This window comes from Trachymyrmex septentrionalis, unplaced genomic scaffold (assembly GCF_001594115.1).
Source record: "Trachymyrmex septentrionalis isolate Tsep2-gDNA-1 unplaced genomic scaffold, Tsep1.0 scaffold22, whole genome shotgun sequence".
Lineage (NCBI taxonomy): Eukaryota > Metazoa > Arthropoda > Insecta > Hymenoptera > Formicidae > Trachymyrmex > Trachymyrmex septentrionalis.
Window position 1 is genome coordinate 5,422,257 of NW_017305375.1, and position 25,421 is coordinate 5,447,677.

At 36.8% G+C, this 25,421-nt stretch overlaps 1 protein-coding gene across 8 annotated transcripts; it reads left to right on the forward strand.

The window, feature by feature from the left end:
* Positions 1-1,271: 1,271 nt before the first annotated feature.
* On the forward strand, positions 1,272-25,421 carry LOC108748324 (MAP kinase-activating death domain protein). 8 transcript variants are annotated; one of them, XM_018486387.1, is made up of 33 exons: positions 1,272-1,355; positions 4,164-4,394; positions 4,722-4,890; positions 4,970-5,138; positions 5,425-5,605; positions 5,997-6,154; positions 6,255-6,555; positions 6,725-7,057; positions 7,164-7,196; positions 7,569-7,681; positions 7,939-8,660; positions 8,855-9,093; positions 9,540-9,737; positions 11,147-11,530; positions 11,769-11,834; positions 11,936-12,136; positions 12,244-12,439; positions 12,741-12,836; positions 12,919-13,058; positions 13,125-13,283; positions 13,419-13,613; positions 13,741-13,828; positions 13,998-14,134; positions 14,482-14,622; positions 15,406-15,550; positions 15,650-15,779; positions 16,223-16,439; positions 16,509-16,781; positions 17,370-17,549; positions 20,159-20,167; positions 23,861-23,933; positions 24,091-24,137; positions 24,891-25,256. In XM_018486387.1, the coding sequence occupies exons 2-33, from the start codon at positions 4,299-4,301 to the stop codon at positions 25,254-25,256; spliced, it is 5,955 nt and encodes a 1,984-aa protein (XP_018341889.1). In that variant the 5' UTR covers positions 1,272-1,355; positions 4,164-4,298. The 8 variants fall into 8 exon arrangements, with proteins under 8 accessions (XP_018341889.1, XP_018341891.1, XP_018341896.1 ...); XM_018486389.1 differs by having other exon boundaries at positions 5,434-5,605; XM_018486394.1 differs by lacking the exon at positions 20,159-20,167 and having other exon boundaries at positions 24,891-25,421.

The following is a 25,421-nucleotide window of genomic DNA, read 5'->3' on the forward strand; positions in this document are numbered from 1 at the left end:
GCGCGAGTACGCCAACCGGGCCATGCGACGTGCTTCTGAATTTAACTCTTTCAATTGATTCTGATCTGATTTTAATGGAACTATGTTAAAGAAGTTTTTTTAAATTATCAATTCAAAGGCACTTTAATAAGTAATTCATACGAAAAGATTTTTTTTCTAACTATTTTTCCATATACATTATTATGTATACATTTGGTTTTAGATGATGTTGATAGAATTAAATTTCAACGGATAATGTCTTCAAATTATTGCAATGTACATACACATAGGGACTAAAGGAATTAATACACAATTCAAGTAAACTTGAAAATAATTAAGATGTTAGAGAGAAACTAGACATATTAGAAATTATTTGTAATATAATTTACGTATTGTAAATTATAATCTAGAAATCTTGTCGATTATCCCATTAAAAATATGAAAAAAAGAGACGATATTACTTAATAATGGAGAAACTTTAATTTGTCGATTTTGGTGCTACAGTCAGGTAGTATTAAAAAAGTTAAATTTTCAGTATTGTTTTTATAATAATGAAAGATAATTATTATACTTAATATTATAATGAGTTCTCTTTTAATTGGATTTTTATATTTAAATATAAAATATAGATAATTATATTTAAATATAAAACGCGACATTATAAGAATGAGGCATTGAAGTTTGTAATTGCCGTAAAATAAAATTATGTTTGAGATCTTCGATCGCCAGTAAATTAACAGCAATTTTCTGTACGTCCCACACATACATACATCTTAAGAAAAGGAAAATCATCAGTGATCAATAAAGTACCTACAAAAATATTTGCTCTGTCCACAGCGTATTCTATGCCATACACAAAGACAAATATTACACGTGCGCTCTGCTCTACGCCCTATATCAAAAAATCAATACTAGTCTAATACGGTGTTATATCTGTACAGCAAAAAAAAAAATTGAAAGAATTTAAGTCCGAGCTAAAACCGAAGAAGACCCGATCATTCCTCCTCCGCTTGTTACTCGGCCGCGCTTTAATCGGCGACAAAACGGACGAGATGTCGGAACGCAACGGTAGGTTGAGACCTAGTAAATGAGAAATAATGGAAATTCACTTTCAGAAGCGGAATCGGGATGGCTTGCGCCGTTACTGGAGGCGCGTCCGGCGTCCGCAGACGTGCGCTTGCCTGGTACCGCTTCTGGCGAACGATCAGCGTCGCGACGACGCGCGACGGCCGCGAGGCTCCGGGGCGCGTCGGCGGCCGCCAGTGCGATATCGCCGTTTGGCTGATACGGAACACCGTCGGCCTGACAATCGTTCGTATGGCGGTCGGACGAGGACCGAACGCGGTCGTTCTCCGCGTTAATACGCATTGCAAAACGTAAGTGTCTTGTGAGCGATGACGGTGGCGGAGGAGCAGACGACGTCGCGATGCCGACGTCAAGGGATTATTTCTCAATAGAATTGTTCGTAGAATGATCCCGGATGGGGATTGCTTCGAAATGGCCTTGAGCTAACGAAGCTGATTCCGGATACTTCTTTTTCCTCGCGCAAATTTAATTCCACCCTTCTCAGGGAAGGGTTGGTCAATCGAATCTCTCGTTACGGATTCGCGAATCCGAGCAATGCTCCCCGAGTGGACGTCGGGATGTCAGAAAGGTGAAACCGTCTCTTCCGGTGGGGCTCGTTCATGCCTCGGGATCGATGCGGTGAAGCAATCTCGGCACGGCGTAATTGTTCGCGAACTTAAGCGCGAGTTCATTTAATTGAGTTTCTCACACAGATGACGGCTACGAAAATCTGATATTTTCCGACCGAGGTAAAGAGACGATTTTGAATTCTTTCTGCGACACAATTCGGGATTGGAACGTTTTTTAGCGAATCTGCCGAATTGATTAACTGAATGTACGAGTCGCTGTAAAATCATGATCGATGTTCCTCAAGTCAATAGTATGATTGAAGTCACTCTCCGGGAGTAGCGGAACTCGACGAGGTCAACTCGTTAAGTGTCGTGTTCTTATCGAAACAGGTCGCCCGCAGGTAGACGTGCTATTTAACGTCACAGCTGGACGCAACTTTCTCACATCTGGGCGGAAATAATTCCGGATGTCATTATTGCTGTCTTTGCATCTCGGCGATACCATTCGCGCCTCGGGAAGGTGGGTTGAATAATTGATCGCGGCACGCTCGGGAGTTGAGAGATTTGGTGAATTGTTAAATGCCACCTTCGATCAGATAATGCATCGTTGAATTTTGGACAAACGAGCTTTTAACGTGACCAATACTTTCATTTTGCTGTCACATTTGAAACACGCGTTAATGTCATGTATAATTTTACTTTTTAATTTATGCGAAATTGATTGTTAGAATTTCAAACCTAGATCAAGAAACGAAGCATATTGCAATTAATGTGCAACTTTAGGATACCATACGTAAAAACAATCTACATTTGCAATTTGTTTAGAGCGACATTCAATTCTGCATAATTTTTGCAAATAATTTTATACGTATAGGAGGACAGTTTGATGAATCGGTAATATTTTTTTAATTTTTTTTACCAAAATTCGATTTATTTTTCAACATAATCTTCTTTCAAAAATCATTGATTTATCAAACTGTCTACGTACGTATGAATGGGTATTCCTTTAAGATCGAAGAGTTTAATTAATGTCACCGCGCTCTATTCTTTTTTTGAAGGCTTGAGAGAAAATGAGTCTGCAAATAAATGTCTTAACTTCAAGATCGAGTTTTGTCTCAAGTTTTCCATCATCATCCAGTTCATCGTTTCAAAATTAAAAGATTCGCTATCACAGCGACGCAATCCGTTTTCTTCTAATGAACCTGAGAAATGGGATTTAAATGAAATTTTCAAATTAAGATGAGAATAAATGAGAATTAAATGCGATTTTCTCATCAAGATTGAGTTCTTCAAATCATTAACGGAACGCGGAGGATTAGATCACTGAACATCGCACTTTCCGATCAATCATTTCTTTCATGCACCGAAAAAAGACGTAAAAAAAGAAGAGTTCTTTGAGGATCGTCTAGATGATGTCTGAAATTCCCCGGAGTTAGAAAAACAGATAGAAAACGTTCGGACGATATCCGAAAGATCGGATCTCGTTTGTCGCCGGATCGGCTCTTTTTCCACGACAATCAAGCGACCACGTTTCAGTCTGTAATCATCGGCGGTATAATCGAACACGGAAGTACGTGGCTTCGTGCACATGACTCCGTCGTCCCCGTCTATGTTGCGCCACGGCGCGAAATACAAGATGAGGTTCGATATCGGAATTAAACATGCCACGCGCATGCACGCTCTTTCCCTTGTTCCCTTTTACCCCCGACACGGTGACACAGATATCCTTTTTGGGCCTTCGGAATCATTGATCTTCTGAAATCTCGCCCGAACCGGCTGCTACCCTCCGGCTTCTTTTACCCATCCGCCCTTCGCTTTAAGGAAGTTGATCTATTACCGCCAAACATCTCGATTACTTTTGTAACTGAAATTTAAGATTTTGAAATATAACAAAATAATCCCCTTTTTCTAAATCTTTGGTGTGTAATTTGAGTAATTTTCAAAGATTAATAAATAATCCTTTCTTTTAAACAATCCAATTATTTTAATCTTTGGTATATAATTTTTAAAGGTTAAAATGGTTGGGCATTTATTAATTCTAATATTAACTTTCCAAGTAACACGCAATGTTACAGTTAAATGACGCCAAATTGATATAAAATTCAGTGAAAATTCGTCAAGTTTCGGTCATATTACTTCATTTTGACCTTATCATGATAAACAAATGTTACTTAGGTTGAAGCTTTACGAAAACGAGATAACTGTGCAGTGTAGTTAAAACTTGAGAGGTGGAAGCAATCTACGTCAACGACAATTTTAATTTTAACTTAGGAAAATTATAGCATAAAGTTTAATTAAAAATATTAAATTATAGCATAAAGTTTAATTAAAAATATGATTATCCTTAAGATATCTTTTAAAAAAAGAATACTGTTACCATGTTAGCCGAGAAATACTTTATTAAAAACAACGAAGTAGAAATGGATGTTACCTACAAATTCATTTCGCTCGAGAATAATTATAGCGGAAGTTTAATTAAGCTGGACAATTCAGTAAATAGTGAGGCAGGGACGTCAATTAATTGCAACCTCTCTAACTCTCTATTTACAGGTGGGATAAATAAGCGAGAGAATGGTACAATCATGATTCAAGCTGGAAACGACTCTGAAGAGAGTTCAGCAGCTCGGATGTCCTGTATACACTGTATACAACGGTGACACAGCTGTACACACATAGGTCACAGCCATGGATATACAGAAGAAATTCCTGTGCCCCCGATTGGTAGATTATCTCGCCATCGTGGGGGCCAGGATGCCTGCTGCCTCTCGTCAGCCCGTACAGGTATAACAATTAATGCGAAATATTAGAGTCTGTATTTGCAAAATTTTATGTAGAATTTTTGGAATTATAATTTTTTGGAATTATAAATTACAAATATTTTATTTAACAAAACACATTAAAATGTATTGAGGATTTCACGGTTTAACCTGTTTTTATATTTGTATTAAATTGATATCTTTATGTCAATTTGTATGTGACGGCTTTAATATGCGTCCAATCGATTTTGCCAAGCTATAAGCTGTACCTTCGAGAAACTGGAATATAAAAAAAATAATTGATAAAATACGATTTAGGGAAAGGAAATAATGACTTTTATTTAATACACAGGTCCCGGAGTTGCTACGCAGATATCCGGTGGAGGATCACAAGGATTTTCCTCTGCCTCTGGATATGGTGTACTTCTGCCAACCGGAAGGTTGCAGTAGCGTGGGACCAAAGCGCACGGCCTTACGAGAGGCAACGTCCTTTACCTTCACCCTCACCGACAAAGATTCAGGTTCGTATGCGTTCTACTTGCGTCGCACGTGAGATTTTCAAGAATCCGCACTACGTTACAAATATTTTGCAAAACGCAGGAAGAACGCGTTACGGGATCTGTGTGAATTTCTACCGACCTACTGAAAGAGCGGGGGTCGCTGGGGCTGGCGGAGGAATTTCGCTTAAGAGAGAAAAGTACAATACCACGTTTCGTAGAGAAAGCTGGAGGAAGAGCATGGAGAGAAGCACGGATTCCGCTTTTTCTAGGTGAAATGGCTTATAATTATTGGCCTTCTTTTAATTTTTACATTTAATAAAAAATTGGAATAGAATTCCAATATGCTCGGCGCAGTTATATTTTATACAGTTATAAAAAACAACGAAACTTCTTATTTCTCAAAACGAAGAGATTCTAAAATAATTAATTCTTTAGAAAAGATTCTTAAGAGATGAAGATTCCTGTTTTAAACAACCCGAATGATTCGCGCGTATACAATTTTGCACCCGATAGAAGTCCCGTTTATAAGACTGTATCTCTAGCCGTTTGTTATAGCGACTATAGGAGCAGTGCAGTGGGTCCTAGTGACTCTGAGAAGGATTGCTCTAGTAGCAGGAGAGATTCAGATACCCCGCAGGTACCCCACGCCCCGAGATTAGAATTCATCGCACCGAGTGGAGACAGCGAGAGCGGCGGCAGTCATTCCCCTTCGCCACGTGCATCTCGAAGACGTCAGGTCGATACCACTGACTAATATAACAGCACTAGAAACAGTTTTTATTAACCCGTGATTTGATTTTTTCGAGTCTATTTGACCCAAAATGTCATTTATTTTCTTACTAATATTTTATTTTAAAACTTTTTTCTCTGATATTTGATGCCTTTATCTGTTAATGTAATTTAAGATTCTTTTTTCTGTGAAAATTTTTTATTTCTTAGTTTTTAGAATTTTTTAATTATATTGTTCCAAACGATATAATTGTATAGTAAATTTTAACACACACAGATCATCAGGATTAATAATTAATTTGTTTAAAAAGTATTTTAGAAGGATTGAAAACAATATATAATTTTACATAAAAACGATGTTAAAGTCTGCCAATAACAACTTTATAATATTCTCACAGAGGATTCGCAATCATTCCTTGACTTCACTATGCATAATTTCTCATCATCCGTTCTTCTCGATGTTCCGAGAATGTCTTTTCGTTCTAAAGAAGATTATCGACGCGTGCAACGAGAGTTTTTCGCCACAGAAAGTGGGAGCTTCTCGACAGACCAACAGGTGTGTTCGAATTTTATCAATCCTGCTTCAATAATGCTTTATAATTTCTAAAAAGGAGAAAAAGGTGAAAAATTTCTACTGAACTCTTCCTCCGTTACAGAGATACAGTATGGAGTGTTCTGACGGGTCAGGCTCTGGGCGACACGCCGTCTATCGTACTTCACGACGTTCGCGAAATTGAGACATGGATACTGCGTTTACTCAGCAGCCCCGTGCCCGTTCCAGCAAAGACACGTGTCGAGGTTGAGATAATATCATCAAGCCTGCAACCCCCGCTGTGTTTCGCCTTGCCAGACCATACCAGGTTCTCCCTGATCGATTTTCCTCTGCACCTACCGTTGGAACTTCTCGGCGTCGACATATGTTTGAAGGTCCTCACGCTGATTCTCTTGGAAAACAAGGTAAATAAATGTAAAATAATATTGAAAAAATATATAATGTATTCTTTTAATTCTTCTAATCATTATTATATAAAGTGTATATAAGTGTGTTATTATATTAAAGCGCCTTTTTTGTACCTTAAACATCCAGAGCTAAAATTTCAAAACAGAATGATATCCTTCCTTTCAGATTGTACTTCAGTCACGGGATTATAACGCTTTGTCCATGTCGGTCATGGCGTTTGTTACGATGATCTACCCGTTGGAGTACATGTTCCCCGCAATACCCTTACTTCCCACGTGCATGAGCTGCGCGGAACAATTGCTGCTCGCTCCGACTCCCTTTGTGATCGGAATACCTGCGTCCTTCCTATTGTACAAAAAGAACTTCAAGATGCCCGATGATATCTGGCTGGTAGACTTAGATAGCAATAAGATAACGGCGCCAGGCGCTTTGGGCGAAGACAATTTGCCACCTTTGCCAGAACCGGAGGGTACCATCTTGAAGAATCATCTGAAGCAGGTAATGAGATTCTCGTCAGCATTTAAGCGGCGATATACATATACACTTTCATTATTACGAAGCTGACTGATGAAGAGTATTTAATGACTCTTTACCCTCATCGCAGGCAATGCAACTGATGGATCAAGTTGGCTCTAGTGTAAATATTTTACTAATTCTCAGTCTGCTTAGTGGCGTATCCCTTATTTCGTAGTTAGTCGCATGCATGATTTATCACGTTTAGAATAATAGAATCAGGTTGATGACAGCCACACACATTTGCTAATACTATAAAATAATATTGTAAATAATTACAAGTAGCAAATATAAATTAGAGAGATCCACAAAAGATTGGTTTGCTTCTCTAGAAGTTCATATTCGATATCGGAAAATTCTTTTTATAACGTTCGGTACTTTTTGTTTGTAGATAATTTATTAGTCGAAGTAGAAGTAGAAGCAGCAACTAGTAACAAAGTAGCAATGAGCAATAAACATTGTAACAAATTATTAATTTACTCTGACGAATTTCTAGGCGATGGCCAGTATGTCAGGCCCTCCATTGCCCCCGCAAGACATCTCGATGCGTTTGTCTTTTCAGGCGCCCATCAGAAGAGAAAGCGCAATCTCCCATCTTTCCAGTTTAAGGTATGTCAATATAATTACCACGCCTATTGTCTTTTAATAAAACCTATCGTTAATACAATTAATATAATTATTAATATTAATGTAAAAATGAAATTTTGACTACATAATGTAGTTGAAAAATGATTTGTGCTTTTCTTTGAATAAAAGTTATCGACAGATATATTTATTTATCAATTGTAAAGTACCGCCACTACTTAAACTTTAAATATTTTTACAACGTTGAATGCTAATAAAAATACTACTAATAAACCCTACAGTGTAGCTTCGACGAAGCACAGGCCGAGCGTCGATCAGTGCTCACATGTTCAGCACACTCCGTTGAATTCACCTAGCATGAGCTCATCATCGAGTCCACCTCGTCGGCCGTCGATGTCACAGACGATCGGTGGATCCGGACCGGCCGGTCCGTATCCGCCGAAGGTGACCGGACAGAGCCCGGCACCTTTCAATCCCTTCATCTACGGAAACGACGTGGATTCAGTAGACATTGCCACGCGGGTCGCTATGGTGCGATTCTTTAACTCGCAGAACCTGTTGGCCAACTTCACCGAGCACACTCGCACCCTGCGACTGTACCCCCGGCCAGTGGTGGCCTTCCAAATCAATTCGTTCCTTCGCTCGCGACCCAGGAAGAGCAGCTTTCTCAACAGATTCGCGCGCACACAGGCGGTCGAGTTTTTGGCCGAATGGTCCCTCACGCCAAGTAATGTGGCCTTCCTCCGGGTGCAGACCGGGGTGTTCGATCCAGCGCAAATCGGCGACAAGCCGCGCTGGTACGCGACCAATCTCGAGCCAATTTACTTTCCCGTCTGGGACTCCGGTAGCTCGCTGGCGAACGCTCTGAAAGCGATGAGAGAACACGAGACTCAGCCTACAGACGAAAGCGGCTCCGATTCTGAGGGCGCCGAAAGCACCAGCTCCTCTTATTCCTCCCTGAGCGATTTTGTCTCTGAGATGGCATCGTCGGATTTATCGCCGGGTGAGTGTTTTATAAAAAAGTAAAAAGGGTATTTCAATGTTACAAATTTAAATGAAAAAAATTATATTGAAGCGGTAAAGCATTTTAACATTTTTTTTATACAATTAAAATATTTTTAAATAAAAAAAATTTTATATTCAATCAAAGTGAGTTTTAGTGTTCAAGTATTTTTATTGTTCAATTACTTTTCGCAGGGTACAATTGCCCGCAAGTGAGTCAGCCCCAACAAATGTCGCTCTCAGTGGATCCGAAGAACGTTTACAATCCACCAAGTTCTTTGCAATATCCCGGGGTGGAGGAAGATTCACCAATACGACCCGAGAGTCCGCCGAGCACGTCTTCTAGTCACAGCGATCTCAGTAGCCCGAGCTTTAACAGGGACTCCGAGCTTGAGTTAAATCCAAAAATTCTCGAGGGTTCGCAGTCTACTAATGTAAGTACATAAACTTTTTCCCTGGCTCCCTCTCTTGTTTTTTTTCCTTCTCTTTTTTTAAATGCACTATTTTCTATATGCTAAATGATACTTTATATTTTATGTAATTATAGTTTACATCGTATGACATAAATCATGTCGCATGCACGATATCAGAATTAAAAAATTAAAAATAACGAAAATCTCTTGGTTCCGTAACATGTAATCCATTAACAGTATTTCAATTTTATAATAATAGGTAACAGATATAATATATCATTGAAGGTTTCACATATATCGAATTAAAAGAAAAAATTCGTAGATATTTTTCAATTCTATAAATCGGCACACAATAATGATTCGTGCATAAATACGATATCTACGAAATACTTTCATAGCGTGTTACGTTATGCGTTAAATCTCGAAATGGCATCTCCGGTGTGCGCTAACGGATAGCTTGATTATAGGATAAAGAGGAGGGTGGTAGCTTTGAGTCAGACTCCGCGTCGACAATAACACCGCGCACTATCCTGAGTGCACAAAGTTCGGTAGGACAATTCACAGGGATAAGCATGGGATCTTTAGGCACTCAATCTTCGCTCAACGATACTGAACGTCCTACCACACCTCACAGGACCTCGCGTATCAGTAGATATGTCACTCCTGTGAGTCATCTTCATATGTACCTTTAATTCTGTCACTTTCGAATATCTCCTCGAGAGTGTCACTTTGGGGTATGTTCAGCTTAACGTTTGCAACATTCACATGCATCATTTCATCCTTATTTAACATTGGATGACAACAAAGGTGAAATGATGCTCGCAAGCGTTGCTTGCGAACGTTAAGTGGAACGCATCCTTGGTATCATTTGGGGGTTGATGCATGATAGAATGAAATCGAATTGGATACTGGAGGGAATAATTTCCACAGAGTGTGTGAAATGTTTGCCTATCACTATCTCATCTTTTTCTCTCCTTCTTTTTAATTCTCCTTAAAAATATTGTTTGAGGAGAATGTTAAAGCTTCTCGTCTCTGGTTTGCATTTTATTTTAAAGATGCATTATTGTTTTTACGATTAATTGACGTTCGTTTTACGAGATATATCTATCGTTTGAGTATTCTTTGCACGTTCGCCTTTGAAAACAAACATTATGATAATCCTCATTCACGTCCCATAGCTGGCATTAAGTATGTAATTGCGTGAAGTCTATTATATATATAGTTGTCTGATCTTCAGTCTGTATTTCGCACCATTTCTTCTTAGCATGAAACGAGCGAATGAGATTTATTATGATACACATATTCTTTTCATGTTATTCTTTGAAGATACGTTATTGCATTGCTAGTGTCTATTTCTCATGCGATCCACACGTAAAACATACATGAAACATACATCTACAGATACATTTACATATACATCTTTTCATTTTCTTGTCGATACACTGTCTGCGAGTTTCATTGACTTTAAAATGATTGTAAGAAACACGATTTTAATCTTTTCAACACATGTATATGCAGTATATACACAGAGATAATGCACTATTTAAATTACAGTGAAAAGTACGGCTCTTTTTGTAGTTATTACTTGTATTGTCAAATACAAATTGTTTTATCTAGATCTAAATCTATACTATTGTATTTCAACGTGACGTCTTCTATTGAAGCATGACTAACTTTATTACTCATATTTTGAATCTTGAGACTATAATAGATATTTATTAAATCTTGTGTTAATTATAAATGTGTAATATTTTCAGAAAAAAAAAAACACTCTTTTTAGTATAAAAGTCTTGGAGTTCTTTCTGCTGCAATCCCGTGTGCCTTAAAAGTTTTCTATTGATATAAAATTGTGATATAAAATGAATTTATTAATAATAATTTCCAAGAAGCAACGTTATTACACAAGCATTTTTCTACTTTCAACTGACTTTTTTCGAGAAAAGAATTTTTCAGAGACATGCGGGATTATTGATGATTTGAACCTCCGATTTTCCCATTATTTTCTAATAAAAAAATTGTCTGTTTTTTCGTTGCAGTTGAGAACAATTATAAATGTTCACGTACTTTTTTCCAGGTACCACCCACGGGACCGGGTCTACAGCGTCAGCCAAGCGTTGGCAACGTCCTGGCAAGAGCTTCCAGCTTCAACACTGCTGGTGGGCCTCTCTTGCCACGACAGATAAGCGCAGTCAGCACCACCGAGCTTCAGCATCACGAAGCGATGCAGCTTCAACGTCAGGCATCGGCAGGACCAACGATCATGCAGAAATCTAGCAATGATAATTTGGTGCAACGGCAGAACAGCGGTGGCAGCGGCAGTAGTACTACTACCGGAAACGGTGTTCTTCGACAGGGCTCGCAAGGTTCTCTGTTCGAGCAGATTGCTAGTCAGGCGAAGGACTTAATGCGCGAAACTAGACAGAGCAGTCAGGATGGATTACTTGCACAAATGGACAAGGTGAAGCACACACACACACATGCGTCAAAATAAAATATTTGTCCCAGTTGCTTCTCTAGCAACAATTTACTAGTACAATATTGGCCCAATATGTCCTTAATATATAACTCTCTGTTTAAGCAATCGTCAATAAATTACTACTAATATTCGTTCTCTAGTTCTATTGAATCAATTGTGTCATATTTTATTATAAATGCGATAGTAGCTATTTACTTATTTAATTTTCTATTTATCACAGCTGAAGCAGGCAAAAGAAAAAATTACAGAGGCAAGCGAAGACAGTCTATTCGCGCCATTGGAGCAAGTACGTTTTTTTTTTTAAGAGACTTGTGCAATGTTACGTTACACATAAAATATATGAAATTGAAATGTAGGCTTAGTTGTCTTCTTTTTTCTAAATCATAGTTGACGCAACAAACGAAGAAAGCGATGGGTGAGGCCACCAAGTCGGTGCAAGAGGTATCGAAAACCGCGCTGGAGGCGAGCAAAACCGCGGCGGGTGTTAGTAAAAATACTCTGGACGATCTGACTTACGTCGGCAAGAGCACATTGGGAGATCTGACAAAAAGTGCTAAAGAAGCCGCCGCAAAGAAAGGCTTGCTCAAGGTACGTAAATATCTTAGTTCTGATAGAGTCGCGCTGAAGCATCTTAAATCTTTTGCGCTGATCTTCGAAATTGGTTTATCGAATGCAATCTTTACATTTGCTTTTAGGGTCTTGGAGAATCGCAACAATCACCCACACATTCGCCGCAATCTCCCAATACGCAGCAGCGGAAGGATTCGGTCAGTAATCAACTAGTCGCGTCTGATTCTCGAAGTGGAGTTGGACGAGACTTTTTCAGCAATATTAGCAGCGATCTGAACGGCTTCGCCGCACAGACCAGCAGCATGTTCAGCGATTTATTCGGTATGTTTCGCAATCTTACTTTTAATAACTATCAAACTGCAATATATTAATATTATAATTGATAAAATTCTGCACTTTAAAAAATCGATGTGGATTTAAAATCTCTGGTGGTTTATATCAATACCATAATAATGTGAATTTAAAACACATGATGTTAAAACATATTATGTTGGTGTTAATATTAACAAATTTTATCTTCGTCTCTTAAAAAAATATTTTTTATTCGATATTAAAATCTATGGGTTACAAAAATTATTATAAATGCACACTCTAAAAAATATCGAAATTATTCGATTTCTAGGTAGTAAAAATAATTCCAATCGAGGCAGTAGCTTCTTTCCACAAAATCAGAAATCGAAAGAGAAGACCAATCCAATTCTTGGACCATTTCCTAAAGGTAAATGATAATGCCAAACCATTTCTAATTAAATTCTTACATTTAAAGATAAAATTCAGAACAACGCGAATGCTATTAACAGTTGTAGGAAAAACAGGATTGGTAGAGCGTTCCTCGTTAATAAAACATTCTACACACAAAGTTAATCAAGAAGACGCGCAGAGAATGCAAAACGCAGAACGTTCCAACACAAATAGCGACAATCAAGCCTTTTTAAATGATGCAAGTATTCGTAAACGTTATATGAAAAACAAACAATCGTGCTTAATTTTACGGTGGAATTTGTAGGTGGTGACACAAGTGTTGGCTGGCGAAGGTGTTGGTTGGCTCAAATTGAACAGATTAAAGAAATTAATGGAGGATGAAAATTATCGGGATTTAGTTGTAACGAAGCTAAATAAGGGTCTTAATAGGAAGATCAGTCCAAACGATCACATTGACGATGTGGTAAATTTTAAATATTTCTTAATTAGATAGAGCTTATTAAGTACTGTTATTAAATTTACTTGACATTTTTCTGCTTCGAAATAAATAGAACACTGTTTGATTATATGTTATATGTCTGCTTTAATTTCTCACCAGGCCATATCAAAGCCCGTATATAAGGGAATGTTAAAGTGCCTTCAAGCAGTAACGCACGGTCTCGCGCATACGTATAATAATTTCGGACTAGGCGGGATGGCTTCTGTCTTCCAGCTGATGGAAATCGCTCACACACATTACTGGAGTAAAGATCTGTCCGAAGGTAGCGGCTTCGACAGCTCTCTGATGTCGCAGGTACAATAAAAAAAACACCCTTTTAATGTAGCATAATTCAAAATTCATCTTTTATTTTTCAAGTACATATTATGCGTATATGTGTATATTTGATGTTCGATGACGAAAGAAAGCGCTCATTTCGCAGGCGTCTAGCCCATTCGGTAGCAGAGAAAATCTAAAATCCCCGCAATCCCCGAATCAACCTGACTTCATGGATCCTACGCAAAAATCGGGTACGTCTTTGAGCATACTATCGATAAAAAATTTCTATCGATTCTTAATTTATCAAGATATATTTTTTATTGAAAATTTTGATATTTAATGTTTTTAATTCTTTAATATTATCGCGATATATATATATATATATATATATATATATATAAAAAAAAAATATAATATTAGAACTACCGCAAGTGCATTTGGACGTGCCACAGGCACCACCAGCGGGGGATACAAGCCAATCGACGACGGATATGTTCCTGGACATGTTCACAAAGAAAGGGAAATTTCTAAGCAAGCTCACTTCATTCGACTCAGAGGTAGAAAGAATTTTTTTAATGTACAAATGTAATTTCGATATCCTAAACTCAAATTTCAAGTTGGTTAGTAATACTAACATACTTGGGTGTCGCAATGATCCTGCAGGCGCGATCAATATAATTGTTGAAACTGGTAAAAATACATCTCCTCCCCCCGTTCTAAAACAGACGAGAAAACCATTTCTTCTTTTCTTTTTTTATTAGAGAATGTATTATTCGGCCTGGCAGTTTCTTTGACGGTCCTTTTAAAGCTAGTAAACATGAAGAAAGAAAGAAAGCATCACAAAAATGTTCAATTTTCGATTGTAACATGCAACGCACACGTGTTTTGTCATGTGTTTTTTTAGAGTGGGCGGGGTGGTGGAACGGGGAGCAGCGAAGCTTTATCCACTGACGGAGGTAGCATTATCACTAATCCTGCTTTTCGGCAAGCGCACCAAGCTTCCTTCCGAAGCACCGTGTCTGATAGCGAGGTCGAGCAAGGCAATGTAAATTATCTATCTTGAATTAATATAATCTTACATAGTTGTTAGATACATCTGGTAGAGAGCAACGCACACATCGCTAGTAGCACCGTCCATTTCCGTAAAATAGATGCCCGACAACGCAAAACTCATTGGAATGTGCAATCACGCGTTAACAATTTCAAATTGAATTAACACGTTCTTTAGGAGAAAGAGTCCTTAGACTAACTCGGATGTGTAATATACATCTATATCGCACAACAGAATCTTTCCGTAATTTCGAATTTTCGAATTGCATCGATATCTCGGCATTCATCAGACAGGAACACTGGACGCTGACAGATCGCATAGAGAATCATTATCGAAGGGTAACAATGTCGCGTTTCGTTGTAATTTAAATTATTATCATATTTAAAAAAATTAATGTCTTGTTTGTGATGTTACTAGGTTTCTCCCGTGATTCTTGTGTGTGCAAGCGAGCTACCTTTTGACTTTAGAAGGTGGCATCGTATTGCAGTTAGCTATATATAGATGGAATGCTCTAATCTTTATGATCTCGACGAATGTTGATAGAAGATATTGACCGGTATTCATAATCGGTTTTTATTTTAAGATCATCTTACATAATGTCTTAAGATGTTAATACGATTTATGCAATCTTGAGACTGTACTTAAGGTCTTAAATATAAGAATTGACTATGAATACTGGTCATAATTTCGGACTGTTTTATTAAAGTCTTCATGATTTATCAAAAATTATCTCTGAAACGCTATTAACTTCACTCTTACACGATTCTGTGATTTCAGTTTCCTCGACAGGGCAAGCAGCGTTCCGGCAGCGTCTGGTCCAGCAAGTCGTCTTTAAGCACCGGATTTCGGTATCACGGCGGAAGTTTGATACCTACCACAACGTTACCAAGTCCGGAGACTGCGAGAACGTATCTCTTTGAAGGTACAATAGAAGCATAATAATTTACAAGTGATATCTAAAGATTGACGAATTTCTCGTCGATATTTTATTATCACTTTATTATTGCAATTTTCACTCTAGGTTTAGTGGGGAAGGACAGATCGTCTCTGTGGGACGAAATGCAATTCTGGGAGGACGCCTTTTTGGATGCCGTCTCGCAGGAACGCGACATGATGGGCATGGATCAAGGACCCGGAGAAATGGTGGAGAGGTAAAAAATAATCAAAATCTGAATCGAGCAAAAATTACGTCAAAAGAAGAATTTTGCTGTAGTATCTAAAAGTGTTAAATACATATCTGAAAATAATTTTATTGGATTATCAAAATAATTACGTAGAAATTTCAAGTATGATGAGTGGTGCTGCAAAAAGTTTTAATATTCTAGCAATTACTTTGAACGTTCTACATAATATTTTGATAGTCTGGAAAATTAATTTCAAATATCTATATTTAGCTAAATTTTTAGATATTTTAGTAAAACCAAATTTTTCCTTATGGAGATAGCCACATATAATCTTCAATTAATTCAAAATTATAAATTGAAAAGTTTTATATGTATAATGTTGGATATATTGTATTAATCAATATATGTATACATAAATAGATATAATAAACATTTTTTTAATTATTGTTAAAACACGTTGCGTGATACAGATACAAGAGTTTGAGTGAAAGCGAAAGACGAAGGTTGGAACACGAGGAGGACAGACTGCTGTGCACTTTGCTGCACAATCTCACCGCCGTACTGGTGATGTTAAACGTTGATAAGAACGAGCTGAAGCGGAAGGTACGCAGATTGCTGGGCAAGAGTCACATCGGCCTCATCTACAGCCAGGAATTGAATCTACTTCTCGATCAAATAAACAATCTCGTGAGTATCGGTCGCGCGACCGGTTAACAATCGCGACGTGCTAAGAACGCGGACCTTCTTCTTCTACAGCACGGAAACGACATCGACCTGAAGCCCTTAACATCCCGGCAAATGCATCGGCAATCGTTTACCGTACACTCGGGGGTCGACGCCGAGGGCGATTTGCGCTTCCTCGAGGTTCGCCACGATGGTCTCGTGCTGAGATCGGTGAATGGCGTAATAGTCGAGCGATGGTGGTATGAGCGCGTAGTCAACATGACCTATAGTCCGAAGAATAAGGTTCTATGTTTATGGAAGAAGAGTGGCGGCGATACCAAGTTACACAAGTATTATACTAAGAAGGTAGGAAGGATCCCCAGAAAGATCGAACAAGGGAAGTTCAAATAACGAAAATTAAACGAAAAAGAAATGTCCCGTTCTGTCGTATAATGATTGCAAAAATGCAATCTGAATCTTTTTTGGTTACAAACAAAATTTCATTCTTAAATTTCTTCAAAATAAAGGGGAGCGAAGTCCCTTTCTAAAATAATTGAGAAAAAAATTTAATAATAAAATAAAAATATTTTTTTTTTGAAAAATAACCATTGAATTTTTCCACATTCTTTGAAAGCCTAATAATATTATAATAGGCTTGGACTCCCCCCCTCCCCCCCTCCCCTCTTTGAATCCACCAACGACATTCAGGCACTGTCTATTGTATCTCTTTGAAAAACCTAGGAACAGTAAAAGAAATTGAACTGAAGACTCAGATTGCAGATTGAGGGATTACAAATATGATTGCAGACGGTTATAGGCGCAATCTCGCAAAGTTTCAGACAATTTGGAGAAAATGTCCGTGAATTCCAAATTGATTGATGGGCGACCAGTCGAGATCGATTAGAGCTGTGTGCTGCACACTTTTAACGATAAATCAACGATCGTTTTTTCTAGTGTAAGGACGTGTACTACTGCATTAAGGATGCAATGGAGAAGGCAGCAGCTCGCGGACGAGGCGTGAACGTGGCGAACGAGCTCGGCGGTGAGTTTCCGGTGCAGGATATGCGAACGGGTGAGGGCGGACTTCTGCAGGTCTGCATGGAAGGCGTCGGTCTCCTCTTCGCGAATAGCAAGGTATGGCTCGCACTCGCGTAAAAAAGTCACACATTCCTTACGCTGTTATCGGAAAGAATCGAGAGCTCGACTCTCCTTCTCACTTTCTCTCTCTTTCTCTCTCTTTTTTTCGAGGATTGCGCATATATCTATATCTATATACCCCTCTTACATTCTACGTTCAATTGTTTGTGTCATGTTCGATCGTACATATTTATTGAGAACTTTGGTTTGAGGATTAAGTATCATCTTATACCTTCAACCGTATTACGTCTCGATTATATTACATTACGATCTTTCTAGCTATCAATTTCGTTTATTTTTTACGACGTGTCAGTGCATATAATAATGCATTTATTTCAGTGAGATTAATTATACGTTAGAGAATGTATTATACTACAACGAGACTGAGTTGTAGAAAAAAAATATCCTTTGCTTCGGCTTAATAATCGCGATTCGAGGTGACATGCTAGCTTTGATACTCGTCTCGTAACGTTGAACGGACAATCCGATATTAAATAGTACTTTTAAAAGGAAGGCATTGATTAATTAAACAAAAAAAAACCGTCAACATCGTTGCTTTAGTAGGATTGAAAACCTCGTCGTCGTTCAACCACTGTCTTTTTGACCATGTTCTCTTGATCATCGATCTCTTTCTCTTTTTCTCTTTCTCTATGTTTTTTTTTTTCATTATTGCATTGATGCAAGGACCACTCAATATTATCTCCCACTGCTAGCCACTACGATCTGCTTAATTGATTTGTATCTCTGTACGTGATTCATCGCGTCCATGTGGAAGGACAAGTCGGGCTCGTCAGGTGGTTTAACTGGCGAACTTTCTACCCAATATACGTTCCAAAATCCGTGCGAAAGTTACTCGTACTTTGTTGATTTACAAAGAAATACGCGAGAATTCGTACTTGCAAAGACACATATCGGTGCGAAACTAGAGAAACTCTACGGAAGAAATGAAGAGATATAGAAATAAATATCTTACACACTTCGAAAAGGAATACTACAGCATAACTACGCAGCATAGTACATTTACAGAATGTTGCAATCAATCGTGTTTCTCTTTTTTTTTAACTATATATATATATAACTATATATGTATATATACAGTACATATATAAATTCTGTTTGACTGATGACCCAAGTTTTCGTCATGAGAATATCAATGTGTTATTTTACAAATTATATACGATAGACAATGGAAAATTTCCTTGACTCTAGATTCCGTTAATATGACGATTCGAATTTAATTTTCAAACTTGGGATCAAACTTAAGACATCCTATGTAAAAAAGTTCTTAATAGCGAAAAATTAGCTCAAAATTGATTCATGAATCTTTAACTTTAAAAGAGAAAGCACGCTTGAGCTGAGGCATTCTTTATTTGCGCATCTGAGTTCGAAATATGATCCATTTGTTAAAGAATTTTCAATCTTTTTTTAGTAATATTTAAAATACATATTTTAATAATTTATTATTTGAATAAAAAAAATTATGATGTAAATAGATGATAGTTTTTAAGAAAATTTACAAATAATAATAAAAATTTACAAATTACCAATAAACGCAGTAAGTGGATCCTATCAGAATTCAGATCATCTCCAGATGCATACACATACATATAACGCGTCACACACATGCATATACAACTCTTCAACGAGAAAAAACAATTGTTCTGCTCGTCATTAAGCATTTCGTTAATCGAGAGTTCCGTTTAATCGCGATTCCTGTGTGAGATTTACTCGGTACAATTTCGGGTCCGATATCCTCTCGATTATTATTTTTACTGAATAATATTGTGTTCAGGCGTTATATTAATCAATGTTTTCTTGCATGGAAGCTCGATGTGCAGTTGCAGACTCTTTTATCTGTATTATATATAATTATATATATTACATATTTATATATCCATTACATTTATATTATATATATATATACATAGGAAATAAGGTATAGGGCGATATATACAATATATATATATACAGACTGTCTTTTGAACACTATACTCCTATATCTTATCATTTGTATTGAATGTTGGATGCTATTATATTTTTTCCATAAGTCTAACAACTTCTTTATCTGTCGTGGTCATGCGCGAGGAAAGTCTATTCGCGTTCGAGATGAGAGAAAAAGAAAAATTAAAAGAAAAGAAAGATGATGCAACAAAATCGGACGCTACACAAATCATTGTTTACTGGCTACTTACTCCATCGCGACCGATAAACGTTCGCGGCTATATATCATACATTGACAGAATCTCGCGCGAATGACGAAATACTTGTAGGATATTATACCCGGGATCCGAGCATTCGATTCGGGTAATCGGAATGATAGACTTTTCTCAGCTTGGGGAACTTTTGAGATGGTCCTTGAACAATGAATATACCTTCGCTGTTTATCGATTTGGCCATGACGTTAGGTGATAAAAGCATAGCTGTAATATCATCGTGTACAGCTGTATCTCTCTTCTCTCTCTCTCTCTTTCTATATATATATATATGCTATACATATTCTATGACTGAGTGGATAACTGCTGTTACCAAAGGTTTTAATTTTCTGTTTTTCTGTTTTCTGTTTTCTTGTCCCGTCCATCGACATTGCCCTACGGCTGGGCAAACAGGATTTCGAGGTATCAAATCAAAATAAGTCATTGTTTGTTATACAAATTCAGTATATGACTATATACTCAATGTTGGCCGTGTTCCGGAGATGCTTATTTATTTTCACCATTACTTTTGGCCGTATATATTATTATTATATACCATTATACTATATATATCTACCTAGATTCTTAAATTGCATTCGAACTCACTGATCTGCTCTGTCTATCCTTACTGTTTTTTTCTACGATCGATCGGTGTTAGTTGTAATATATATATACACGCATATGTATCTCTCCGTTACGATATGACATGTATATCGTAAAGCCGATACCTCTCCAGGTATCCAGTAATGAACGATGAAATGCAGAACAGTGTTTGCCGCATTGATAAAAAATCCGACACAAAATATACTTTATATATTGTATATCGTTTAGATGAAATATTTGTAAGTAGTGTTTAGTGCAACTTGTAGAGAGCGATGTTCGATGCACACACAATGCAACTATATATATATATCTATATAGCCTAATCACTCGTACATAAAAGTCCGTACACAAAGTCATTGCGTCACGATCATCATTTACAGCTTTCACGTTTTTTACACACCGTATCTCTCGGTCGCGACTGAGGAAGCTCTTTGAAAAGCTCGTTTTACCGAAACCCGAAATTGTTGTTACCGTTATTAATTCATTCGACATATGATCGAATCGTGACAAAAAAAGCGTGCTGTCGATTTCATCGAAAATCGATGACAAGCATCTCGGGCTATCTATCTTTATTCGAAAATAAATTCTACGTCTTCTGATTTCTTTCTTTTATTTTGACTTTTAATTGAATGAGATTAAGAGAATTTTAAATCGCAAATAAGACGTTAATTCATTGAGAGTCGATCTGTGTATTCGTAATCTGTAGAACGTATCTCATATCATATGATTTACTATTTTTTACATAAGATTTCGGGATGTAAATCGTTAATTTTTTTTATGTCAGCAAATATATACCCGTAATATATCAACATTTTCCTCATTTATGTCGAACATGAAAAATTGGATATTATATTTTAAGAAACGTAAAAGATATTAAAACTGCACAGTTACAAATGAATGACGCTACTCAAGAATTGAAGAAGACAGATTACACAAATAAGAGAATAATATGAAAAAAGATGAAAATTTAATATACTTAAAAATTCTCTCGACTGATTTTTGCATCCGAATTTTTCCGGACCGCGGGAGGATTTACTGTGTCTTTTTTGAGATTCGAGCAGCTCTGCGGAAAGAATAACGGAACAGTTATTCCGCGAAGTCGTTTCAGCATATATTCTATGCTGAAGTGATTCTTCAGAACTCCAGATTTTCGATAGGTTTCTTGAGAGAAATTACATAATATTAATCCTATTAGTTTGTTTAAAATTATTATACAATCATATCATATGAATCAATATGATGATTAAAAAATGCAGAAAAAAAAATATAAGCACAAAGTCATAAAAGAGAAATTATTTTATTTTTAAATAAACTATTGCTAAAAAAATAAATTCTATTTTTGATTAAATAGATCCAAACAGACCAGCAGGGTGAAATAAAAACGAAGGAATCCATGATTTACATGCTCGTGATACATACATCGCTCGGCAATCCACTCATTCTACACTGGTAGTTTACGTAGTAGAGCAATGGTTCCTCGTGCTGTCTAGTGATCGTCTAAAGTATTTATTGCGAACAGGATATCCCTCCTGTGAAAAAAGAAAACATCGTGAAAACTGTGAATTTCGCGCGAGCCTCAACCTTCTCGCCACGATATTATTACACTTCTCTGGCATGGCACTGCTAACATAATATGTTTCTTGTTTACGGCATTGTACTAATTCCGATATTGTACTGATTTCACTCCCTAAGAAGTGACATTTATTTACCGTCATACTTCCCCCTTTTTCTCGATTTCTCTTTACCACCCCCCCCCCCTCATGATTAATATAATATATATATATCACGAACGTATCACGTCCGCCGGTCTGTATTAGATGATACAATTGCACATTTTAGCAACTCTCCGACGCTAAGCAATCAGTAACATTTTACGATTGAGTTTAGGCCATCTCCAGAGTTGCCTGCTGCTATTACGCTTGCCGCTATATATCGCTGACATTGCTGCTGCCGTTGCTGCGGATGCCGTCGCTGTTTGCCGCCATCGCTGCTGCTATTATAGATCTTGCTTAAAAATCAATTATATCGAGATTGCATCGCGATTGCTGAATGATGCATGATGTCTTTTGATAGATTTTAATCGTAGAATAGATTCCTGGATTGCTTGTACATCGCTTTGGCCTTCACACCGAACATTAATTTTCGCAAAACTCAACAATTAAAAAATGTATTCCTCAAGAATCAGTCTTGTAAAGATTGAGTTTTGTGAAAATACACAGCGTTGCTCGCTGTTGAGTTTCGATCGAAATGTGACAACTATTAAGTGATATTGAGCATGCTGTTATGAGACAATGCTTGTACGGCTGCCCTGTAAGCCCTGAGAGGTCCGTGTATGCTGCACGTAGAAATATTTCTAGGGTTTGAGTTTCCCGATTTCAATTCTTTTATTTACAGCATTTGTACACTCTTTGCACGTGTAATGGATACATTTCTATTTCAGCTTTACTCATTAAATATATACACAATATTTCCGATATTCATACGTACAATGCGATTTAATATTCGTCACACGGATATCGTCGTCGCGAGATTATCTTTCAATGCCCTCTCCTTTCGTAGTGATAATTACATGGGAATATAAAGTTACTCAACATGTAATTGGAACGCGAATGTTATAAAGTAATTTAACATTCGAAGTGTACAGGTTTTCACGTGTAAAATAAATATCCGCTCTCTTAGATTTCATTCGCTTTAAGTACATACAGCATTGAAAAAAATGATATTTTAAAAATAAAATCACAAATCTTTGAAATAAATACATTTGGTATAAAGTATATAAAATATTTCTGGAAAACGAAAGAAACATGATCTGGTCGTGACAATTAGTATTACAACAGTATTGCTTCGCATCTAATTATAAGTGCAAATTATACTTAATTATTGTATAAACGGCATGAAATAATAATAATAATAGTTATTACAATTGTTACAAATTCTATCCGATTTTTTTATCCGATATATACGTCACGCGCGTCACTATGTCATTAATAAACTATCAATAAAAAGAATCGTGTGTCAAAATTATACGAAAGAAATGTATAATTTTGCAAATTGTAATTAGTTTGTATAATTGTGATTTTCTGTACGGCGACATGCATCGAAAACAGGCAGTAGGTGAAACACACTTCTTGTGCAAAACCCGTTGAGCGCTTCTAGATTTTAATAAAAAAATTTTTAATAAAAAAATTTATAATTTTGTTGCAATAAATAATATAATAATATAGTAGTATTTAATAATTAATTAAAATATAGCTAAGACTTATTATTGATTGATAAAAGACGCGACAAAATCAGCGCTCGAAGGGTGAAAACAGACGTTTATCGTCGAGCGAGCATCACGACATTTTCACGCCTCGTTTAGAAAGCTGTTCGCACATATGACTGATATTGCTATATCGATGCATATGATAATGATAGGCAAATAGAGAATCGTCAGAATCGTATGCATGATCGAGTAGATCTATGATACGCGATGCACAGACCACTAACGCAAACCGATTGTGTTATTTGCAGTTTTTTGTAAGACTCGATCATATCCGCAAGTGCTTTACTCAAAAGGATGGAATCTTTGTTTTGGAAGAATTCAGTAAGTGACATACCGAATACTGCATCGATTACGCTTTTACGCCGTAGATATCTCGTGAAAAAAAAAGAATAGATTCACAATATTCTCTGACACGCTTACGCTGCAATTTAGCATTTAATCTTTGAATGTCAGAATATCGGGTGCCTTTCTGTTTCAGATCCTAAAACTAGACAAGTAATTCAACGTAAATATAAGTCACAAATGGTGAGTACGCGTGTTTCGAAGTTCTTTACTGCCGGAATAAAAATATCTGTTGTAATGAGAAAAGATATTTGTTTTGAGAAAAAAGTAATAAAATGTCTGTTTTACTCTAAAATAAAATAATAATTTCATTTCGTTAATAATATATTCGTTTTAACTGAATAAAATATTTATTTTATATGTAGAATATAACATTTTTTTAAATTTTACAATAGTTTAAGAGTTTAAACGTATAAAATATTATAAACAACGTTTATGTTATTTCATTATGTATAGCCAAAAATACATAAAAAGAGTTAGAAAAAGTGATAAACATTTTATTACTTTTAATTTTTGTTATTATTTCTATAACTATATATTATACAACAGGCTGAAGAGGCGGTTCGCTGCTTGCATAGAACATTTTCTATCGCATTTACTTTTAATAAACTCCCGTTGGAGACTCAGAAACATAAGCGCGGAAATGACACTGCATGAGACTCATTTTTAAGTTTTTTTCTTTTCTTACATCTCACGTAAGTTCTTTTCATTATTTTGTGTTTTTATAAATTATATTCAAAAGACAATTTTTACTATTTAATTTACTGTTTCAAATAATTTCAAGCCGGTTTTATATATACAGATAAAATGAAAATTAAATAAAAATTAGTAAAATTTGATATTTATTTTAATTTCTAACGTTTTCTTAACATCAAAGCTTTTAATGAATAAAAAGAATATGTACCTAACGGCGGAAAATTTTCTTTTCATTCGAAGGCGTCTGATATCTGCTATGCTGTCCTCTGCGTATTTTCTTACGTGGCGGCTGGTTCGGAGCAACGAAAACAACAGGGCCAGCAGCAACAGCAGCAACAACAACCGCAGTCACAATCGCAACAACAGTATACCCTGCAACCGCATCAACAACGTCAGCACCAACAACAGTTGCAACAACAGCAGCAACAACAGCAGCAACAACAGCAGCAACATCAGCAGCAATATCAGCAGCAACATCATCAGCAACAAAACTATCAAATTCGATATCCCTATCAACAACACAGACAAGAGCAATCACAATCGAGCAATGTAACACCGCAGGTGCACAAAAACACGCAGTTGGATCCCTATCCTCGTCAACACTGACACAGGCAACGACACTCGCTTCCCTTCGTTAGCATCCACGATAAGAATAGTTGCGCCCCTTATGCCTGTCTACCCTGGGTATAAGAGTGTTATCTCTTTTCCAAAGAGTATTTTATTTAAAGATTCATGAGAGCACATAGGCAAGATAATAATTTTGTTATTTCT